The 9072-nt window shown below is 37.6% G+C and overlaps 1 protein-coding gene across 1 annotated transcript; it reads left to right on the top strand.

Moving 5' to 3' along the window:
• Window positions 1-246: 246 nt before the first annotated feature.
• Window positions 247-849, top strand: LOC108365104 (uncharacterized). Its single transcript, XM_017619063.1, has one exon. It carries the CDS (start codon window positions 247-249, stop codon window positions 847-849), a length of 603 nt encoding a protein of 200 aa, XP_017474552.1.
• The last annotated feature ends 8223 nt before the right edge of the window (window positions 850-9072 follow it).

Below are 9072 nucleotides of genomic sequence, written 5' to 3'. Positions count from 1 at the left end.
AGTGCTGAAACAATGCAAAATTATCATCTTGGATGAATGCACTGTGGCACACAAACATTCTCTTGAGGCTTTGAACCGAACACTCAAAGAGGCGGCGCTCTGTGACTCCTTTCAGGTGATTTCAGACAAACACTTCCTGTCATTCCACGTTCAACGTACGCCGTAGAAATCAACGCTTGCTTCAAATCATCTTCACTGTGGCGTAATGTTGAAAAAGTCCAGCTAAAAATAAACATTCGCGTCCAAATGCTACAAGATCCATCCGTTGACACTTTCTCGAAACAATTATTAGATATCGGCGATGGAAAAGTTACTGTCCATGAAAATACTGGCTGCATAAAATTGCCCACCGATTTCTGCACAATCGTTGATTCTCAAAATGTTCTCATTGACCGCATATTCCCCGATGTACGCACACAATACATAAACCACGCGTGGCTAGCAGAAAGAGCCATTTTGGCAGCAAAAAATGTGGACGTCGACGATTTAAACTTCAAGATACAGCAGTCGTTGACAGGCGAATTGGTATCATACAAATCGATCGATACAGTTTGCGATGCCAACAAAGCTGTAAATTATCCAACAGAGTTTTTGAACCCACTGGATTTGCCAGGCATGCCACCACACCTTCTACTACTTAAAGTTGGATCTCCGGTTATTTTACTTCGGAATTTGAACCCACCACGGTTGTGCAATGGCACTCGATTGGTCATTAAAAAATGTATGAAAAACATAATCGAAGCCACCATTTTGAGTGGCAAATTCCTAGGCGAAAATGTTTTGCTGCCACGTATTCCAATAATTCCCACAGACGTGCCAGTTGAATTCACGCGTTCAATTTCCTATTAGATTGGCATTCGCAATGACAATCAATAAGTTGCAAGGGCAAACGATGTCCGTTTGCGGCTTAGATTTGGGCACACCATGTTTTTCATATGGACAATTATACGTGGCATGTTCTCGAGTGGGCAAACCATCGAGCTTATTTGTGTTGGCTAAAGACGGACTGTCAAAAAATATCGTACACTGAATTGCCCTTCGAAATTAATATGGGTTTTCTTTATTTCATTTTTTCTACTTTATGCTAAAAAAATATATATATTAAATTTTTTACTTTACATTTAACATTTAAGAGATCCAACAATTAATATGTCAGTCGTTAATGAAATACATTGAATTGAGAAAATGAAGCGTTGGTGTTTTTTTTATATTTTTATCAGCGGTCCGTTCCTCTTTCTGCCATTGGTCCCATCTCCACATATCCGTTGGACCTTCATCAAAGAATGGACCGTCGTCATACCATTTCCCACAGCGCAACCCCAAACTCGGTCAAACCTTCACGTATTTGCTCGACATCCACGTCCTCAATGTCCTCAACGGCGAATAAGTTGTCTCCACTGTCGTCGTTACCGTCTCGGTATAGCTGCATCCGTAATCGAGTCTAGAATAGAACTGCGACACACAACAACCGCACACTTCCATCTTCAAATTTAATAGCTCTGATCCAATACTTTTCGTGAAAAATCCTGTAAAACTGTCAAATAGCAAAATTAATCTCTGAAGTGAGAGTAAAAAGTGAGTAACAACAAAAAGTACGGGAACAAAAACACCATTTTTCCTGTAAAAACGTCAACCAGCGATTGCTTGACACTTTTCATGATTTTACCAGAAGAAAAAGTTCGGGTAAAATCCTGCAACTTCATTCTTTACACAACTCTCCAAAAGTCGCTCTCATTTACAGGATTTTGGGGGATTTTGGAGTACGGGAACATTTTTCCTGCAACTTCCTGCAAGTTCGTGTAAAATCCTGTAAGTTCATGGAGTACTGGATCAGAGCTAATATTTCACTTACGATTTCTTTGATATCTCTGCCTGATCTTTTAGCGATCGTTAAAACATTCAAACATACTTACAATAATACATTCGTTATTTTTTATTTGGCAACCAAGAATTCACTAGAAACAATTTATATGGCAGAACAACGTTTGCCGGGTCAGCTAGTCATTTTATATTAGTATACAAGTATTTGTATATACAGTGCCGGACTAAAGTATTGGCATAGAGAATGTTTCACAATGTATGCAAAGTTTTTTATTTTAATTTCTTTTCGCTAATTTTTTATAAAAAATATAGTTCATACTACAACAAAAACCATAAAAATAGTATCTGTAAACTTGGTGAAATACTAAAGAAAATTCAATAAATTTGCGTACTACTAATTTGCAACTTTCTAATCAGATTTTTTAGAAAAATTCTAAATATGCATTTTTATAGTTCATTCAATTTTAGTATAATAAACCGCATGCTTGAAGCTGCTCACAAACCGCGTTGTTGTCTAAACCTGAAACTTTCCCAAAAATGCCCGTATATATTTGTCTTTAATGCTGCATTAAAACCAAACAAAAATTTTAAACCTCATAACACAACTTTTGCATTTGTAAAAACCACCGCCTTAATTTTTATAAAAATGTTAAAATATCCATCATTTGGTTTTAAATAAATATTTAGAAGTGCTGTTAGACTCATCTTCTTTAGAATGGTATCTAGTTTATTGTGTACAAATTGCAAATCAATCGATACACAAACGTCTGAGATATAGCGAGTTTAAATGAAAATTTCGCAAAAATTTTCCGCTGTGAAAAATCCGATTTTGTGGCTTTTTCGACATAAATCCATGAGTAAAAATTTGGTTAAAATTAACTGTAAATTTTTTTTGAATAAGCTATCGATTACAAACGGTTTGAAATCGATTCAGTTCATCAATGTTATATTTTTTACGCTGCTTGTTGTTGTCGCCCAATTTTGCGAGAAAAGAATAACGGACCTGCGCATTGCGCAACCTTTTATATATAAACCTTGAGTTCTTCTAGTACTGTGGAAAGAGAATGTGGGGCCAGCACATTACTAACAATTGCCGCAGCCTTTGTCTTTCCACAACGAAACTTTAACGCTACCTTTGAGTCTGGAAACAGCAGTGGGGCCAATTTATTTCCAGTCTTGAGAAAGGTAGTTTGAGAATGTTAAGCGAGATTAATTTGATACGAATTTCAAATCTTATTGGTAATGAATACACGAAAAATGAAGAAAAATGAAAAGTTTGGTTCAATTAGTATTGACCGTGTTATCGGTTGCGTTACTGGAACTCATACCGAAAGACGAAAAGAGAAAAAAAATTATCGGTTCAAAAATCTTGACCGTCAATGTGTGGTGTTACTTGATTAAAAAAATTCAATTAACTTGCTTTTCAGAATTGGCGAACTGAACTGAACGAGAATGGTTATGACTGCTGATCAATGGTGTTCGCATCGCAAATCGATCACCATTCACCCCCTCGGAAATAAAAAATCAAAATATATACAAAAATTTTGATTGAAAACGAGCTCCAATAAAAATCAATTAAATCATGCCGTGTGAAGACTGAGGACGATAATGATTTACAGTGATTATGAATTCAAATAAAATTATTTGATTCAATCTCAATGACGATTTATAATAGCAGAATTTCTAAAAGAAAAAATTAATCCAAAATCGATTAAACTCGAATATGTATGGTTCACCGACGTACAATTTTGTGACCAACAAAATGAGAAAAACGACTAAAATATTTTAATTTTTCTTTAAATCTAATTTTATGATGCATTAAATTGATTCGATGATGAAATTGCTATTTTCCCTCACGCGGTTATTTTATGCCGGGCTTAAATGTGGTTATGTTCAACAAAAACTTATTCTTTTTCACCCGTTTAGTTGGGCGCCAATGATTTGCTTGACCTTATTTTGTCGGTCCAAACAGGAATCTCGATTTACTGTTGTTGGGTAGCTCGTTTCCAATGGGATGGTGACAAGAAAGTGGCAGACTTACGTTTTGATGATTTTGGGATAATCGGCGAATGGGGGTCCAATTGCTGTCAAATGAATAGACCAGGTTTTGCATTCACAACTTCTTTATTTTCCCCTGCACAATTTGGTTGGGGATTCTCCGGAAGAAATATGACGGAACCCTTTGCCTTTGACAGAACCAGATACAAGATAAAAAAAAAAAAAAAAATGCAAACGAATAGCACGATTAAATTCTGTTACCGCCTCGAACACTTTGCACACTTACGGCTTTTTACTGATAGCCTTTTTCCTTATGTTTGGGCTCAGTCGATTTCCCTTTATTAGATATGGGTGAATATCGACTAACTGAATGTCGCTAGCTTTTAACCCAGTTTAATTATTTGGTTAGGATTACTTCCGTTCTTGCGAGGGCTGATGCGTGTGGTTCGCTCCGTGTCCAATTCGGGAAAGGAAGAATATTTCCCTAGCCTCGTGGTATGTGACCACCGATTCTTTTATCGTGTGTAAGTGTGGGCGTTTCCATATTGTCACTGTCAATTCGTGCCTATGCCGATATGATGGTTCGTGTCTTGGATAACATTGGTTACGTACATTCATCTGGCAATCCACCCCATTTTGAAGTTTAGCTTTGACAGTTTTGTTATGTTTACATTTCTCATGAGTGTTCTTATGTCTATTATTTGGCCACTAAAAATAATAGATCGCGCGGTTTTGTACTTTAAACGACGATATGTATACATAGTGTGTTTTCATGTTAGTTAGAGTTAGTTAGAGTCCGGATGCAAGTGCAAAAACAGAGATTTTTTTTACATATTTTGACTAGTTTTCTGTGGAAAAATTTATTTGCAATGCTACATAACGTCAAATATGTCCAAAAATACTGTTTTTTGCACTTTAAGGATAGGACATCCAAAAGCCTGACACGTGATACGCACGCCTGTGCGTGAACGGAAGTGTGAATACGTGCATATGTGGGTGTACACAAAGCAGCCATAATGTTGCATAAACGCTGGCAACATCGTATAATTAGTCGGTAATCATGTAGCGTTAGCAACATTTGCTGTGATAAAGCAGTGTGAGTGTGAGTGTTGTAGAGTGAAAATGTGAAAGTGATAAGTTTTCATGGGGCCTTTGAGCAGAATTGCGGATTCCATGAGTGATTTCGTTTGGCCAAGTCACCTCTATAAAAGGCCGTAAGGACGGCCAACGGGATTAATATAGTGGTAACGTGTCCAGTTGAAGTTGATTTTGTGACGAAAGTTAGCGCGCGGAAGTGTTTTATATACCGATACACTTAAATACAAAAAAAAAAGTAAGAAAACTAAGATCGGTGTAAGACGCGAAATTCAAACGGTTCCGCACATATTTATTCCGCCAGCTATCAGTTTTATATTAAACCGGCTTTCATCGAGTTTACCTGATCGGAATTGGAGGTAAGTAAGCGTGTCAATAATATAACTAGCTTACCAATGCTTTGGAGCGCCAAAAGTCCCGAAGTCAATTTTATTGGGTCCAAACGCTGGTCAGGACTAGATTGGGTTGCCAAAAATAAGTTGGACTCCAGAGCAAGGCCGGCCAGCTACCATAAAAATAAACGGCCAAACATACACATGCATATGCGTAATGCAAACGGAGATGTACACACGTACGTGCCCATGTGCATGTGTATGTACATACATACATACATATATGCATATAAGCAAATATATGCAAACGCAGCACCGCAAGACCAACTTGTTTCTAAATTATACGTGGTATTTCAGGTCGCCAGCAGAGGAAGTGCGAAAGGACCTCCATTAAGAACCTCTTAGAGTCACATCAACACTTGGGAACACCTCCAAACATCGCCTAGCACCGTGGGATATAACGACAACAGTGGAGCACACGCACATGTACGCAACAAGAAATCCACCCGCACGCATCACAACCATCGAAAGCGTTAAATTTAATATATATATATATATATCTACGCTGCGGCTATTTTCTGGAGGAGATTGCACTGCCACTGGGGCCCAGCAACATGAGGATAGCATAATAGCTGATCGGGAGACACAGGCCGGAGTGGGTCAACGGCCGCCGTAGTACGACAGAGGGAACCAAACGGCAATAGCTGAGCACCAAATCAGCGCGAGAGGAACGAGGGATTCAGCGACTACGTGGGAGCCAAAGCTAAGCAACAACAACACCAACATCGTGCACCTAGCACCAGAGCCACCAGTAGTGGAGCAGCAAAGCAGCAGGGACACTCATACATGAACATAGGTAGCATAATCTGCTCAAACGGTTGCACTCAATTAATAGGTTGAGTACTTTGTTAGTTGAGATCGGATGTCAAATAGAGATTAGAGTTAACATTTCTTTCTTAGAGAATTTTTTTGTTGAAGAATATTATCTTTTTAAGTACATACATAATTAGTTATTTTCTTTTCATAGTAGTTTTAACGCTGAACTTTTGCTTACCTAGTTTTGTATTTTGCTATTCCCTCTCTTGTTAGTTTATACGCCACTAGATTAGTTTCCTGTTCACTTGAGTTATTTATTCTTCTTTTAGCTTACATTCTCACTATCAGGGATTTTTCTTTTACATTAGGTTTAGGAATTTTTCGTTTGCATTAGGGGTAGCGATAATACAGATCTCACTCACTTCGGCACACCTAGAATTCACCGTGCACCCTAATATGATGCAATTTTAGAAGAGATTTAGTTCTTTTATATAAAAAGGAAAAAGGGGGATACATTTTTATTCCGATGAACTGGTGATGTATACACCCCCCGGCAATTTAGATAGATCCGCGTTTTTTTTTCTGTTTGTTTTTTTTATTACTTATTCGGTTTCTCTTTTGGATTTTGTTTGGCTTTGCATCACTAGAGTAATAACCTTTCTTTAGTATTTCCATGCGGTTTAGGTGTGGTCCTTACTTCTAATTGATCATACAACGAATTTTGAATTAATTATCTATATTTCTGATTAAACCGCCGATTCACTTTGGTTTTTTATTTGCATTTCGTGATCGATCCACGTTTTTTTTGGGCTATGTGCCAGCCGACCCGTTCATTGCTACGATCGTGAGTGAGTAATATACCGGCCAGTTGAGGACATACGTAGTACTGCCGGTATGTATGTAGGTACTCATGTCGATATGTATGTATGAAGTTTCTCCCCACGCAGGCTCTTCTCCAGAATGTTGGTACCATCATCGAAGGAGCGGACAAGGTGAGTGAGTTAAATTCTTTTATACTCTTACGTACATACATACCTAGATACATAGCTCTCAAAGAGATCAGCGAACATAAGTAAATGCGTAAATACATAATTAGGCACTGAATTTGCTTTATTGTTATTTTTATAGTGGAAGTCAATGGTAAATATGATTTCTGGATTGAAACTATCCCAGCGTAGGTAGATCGCCTGTACTTATTAAGCAATTATGCATCTGGTTAGTTTGCTAAACCTCCGGTTTGTTTGTAGACATTCCCTTTTGATTACCTTTGTTTGAAATCTGTCCCATTTCGGTATTAATTGATTGAGTTCTTTTGTATATACGTGAGTTATACATGCACATATGCACATAATGTGAAGTTAGTTAGGTTAGCGTAAATGGAATTATAATTATGTCTTCGAATTAGTAGGTTAATGTAAGGAAATGATAGGGTCATACTATGTCTCCATTGTGAGATTTAATGAAGATTTAGCCCTCTGACGAGATTTGACGTTAAATCTTTTGAGATTTACCATATAAAATTAAATCTCGAAAGGCAGTAGATTTATGTAATGTGGAACGATTTTCCGTCATCCCTTGTCAAATTTGGTTTGGTGACAAACCGGTTTCGGCGTTGTGCCATCTTCAGTGTCATTTTTCGTTCTGGATAGTTTCTGTTTGTCCGTCACTATTTATAGCCGTGTTTAATCGTCGTTGGTTCATAGTTAGGTGCGTCTCAGCGGATTATATTCTTTCGTTCAACCAGTAGTTTCAGTTCTGTGTGTACATCCTCAGGTAGAAATTAGCTGTTCACCTCTTTTTTGATTAATTGTTGCATGGATTCGCAGGTAGGTAAAAATCACTTATTACCTACCTGCGAATCCATGCAACAATTAATCAAAAAAGAGGTGAACAGCTAATTTCTACCTGAGGATGTACACACAGAACTAGTATTTCCATGCGGTTTAGGTGTGGTCCTTACTTCTAATTGATCATACAACGAATTTTGAATTAATTATCTATATTTCTGATTAAACCGCCGATTCACTTTGGTTTTTTATTTGCATTTCGTGATCGATCCACGTTTTTTTGGGCTATGTGCCAGCCGACCCGTTCATTGCTACGATCGTGAGTGAGTAATATACCGGCCAGTTGAGGACATACGTAGTACTGCCGGTATGTATGTAGGTACTCATGTCGATATGTATGTATGAAGTTTCTCCCCACGCAGGCTCTTCTCCAGAATGTTGGTACCATCATCGAAGGAGCGGACAAGGTGAGTGAGTTAAATTCTTTTATACTCTTACGTACATACATACCTAGATACATAGCTCTCAAAGAGATCAGCGAACATAAGTAAATGCGTAAATACATAATTAGGCACTGAATTTGCTTTATTGTTATTTTTATAGTGGAAGTCAATGGTAAATATGATTTCTGGATTGAAACTATCCCAGCGTAGGTAGATCGCCTGTACTTATTAAGCAATTATGCATCTGGTTAGTTTGCTAAACCTCCGGTTTGTTTGTAGACATTCCCTTTTGATTACCTTTGTTTGAAATCTGTCCCATTTCGGTATTAATTGATTGAGTTCTTTTGTATATACGTGAGTTATACATGCACATATGCACATAATGTGAAGTTAGTTAGGTTAGCGTAAATGGAATTATAATTATGTCTTCGAATTAGTAGGTTAATGTAAGGAAATGATAGGGTCATACTATGTCTCCATTGTGAGATTTAATGAAGATTTAGCCCTCTGACGAGATTTGACGTTAAATCTTTTGAAATTTACCATATAAAATTAAATCTCGAAAGGCAGTAGATTTATGTAATGTGGAACGATTTTCCGTCATCCCTTGTCAAATTTGGTTTGGTGACAAACCGGTTTCGGCGTTGTGCCATCTTCAGTGTCATTTTTCGTTCTGGATAGTTTCTGTTTGTCCGTCACTATTTATAGCCGTGTTTAATCGTCGTTGGTTCATAGTTAGGTGCGTCTCAGCGGATTATATTCTTTCGTTCAACCAGTAGT

The sequence above is a fragment of the Rhagoletis zephyria genome, unplaced genomic scaffold, assembly GCF_001687245.7.
Source record: "Rhagoletis zephyria isolate East Lansing unplaced genomic scaffold, Rhagoletis_zephyria_1.1 Rzeph_scaffold_01778, whole genome shotgun sequence".
Classification (NCBI taxonomy): Eukaryota; Metazoa; Arthropoda; class Insecta; order Diptera; family Tephritidae; genus Rhagoletis; species Rhagoletis zephyria.
The sequence above is the reverse complement of the archived record's forward strand: the minus strand, read 5'-3'. Positions and strand labels throughout refer to the sequence as shown.

Coding starts and splice junctions, on each gene's coding strand:
- LOC108365104 (XM_017619063.1), top strand. CDS start 247: ATGCTACAAGATCCATCCGTTGACACTTTCTCGAAACAATTATTAGAT.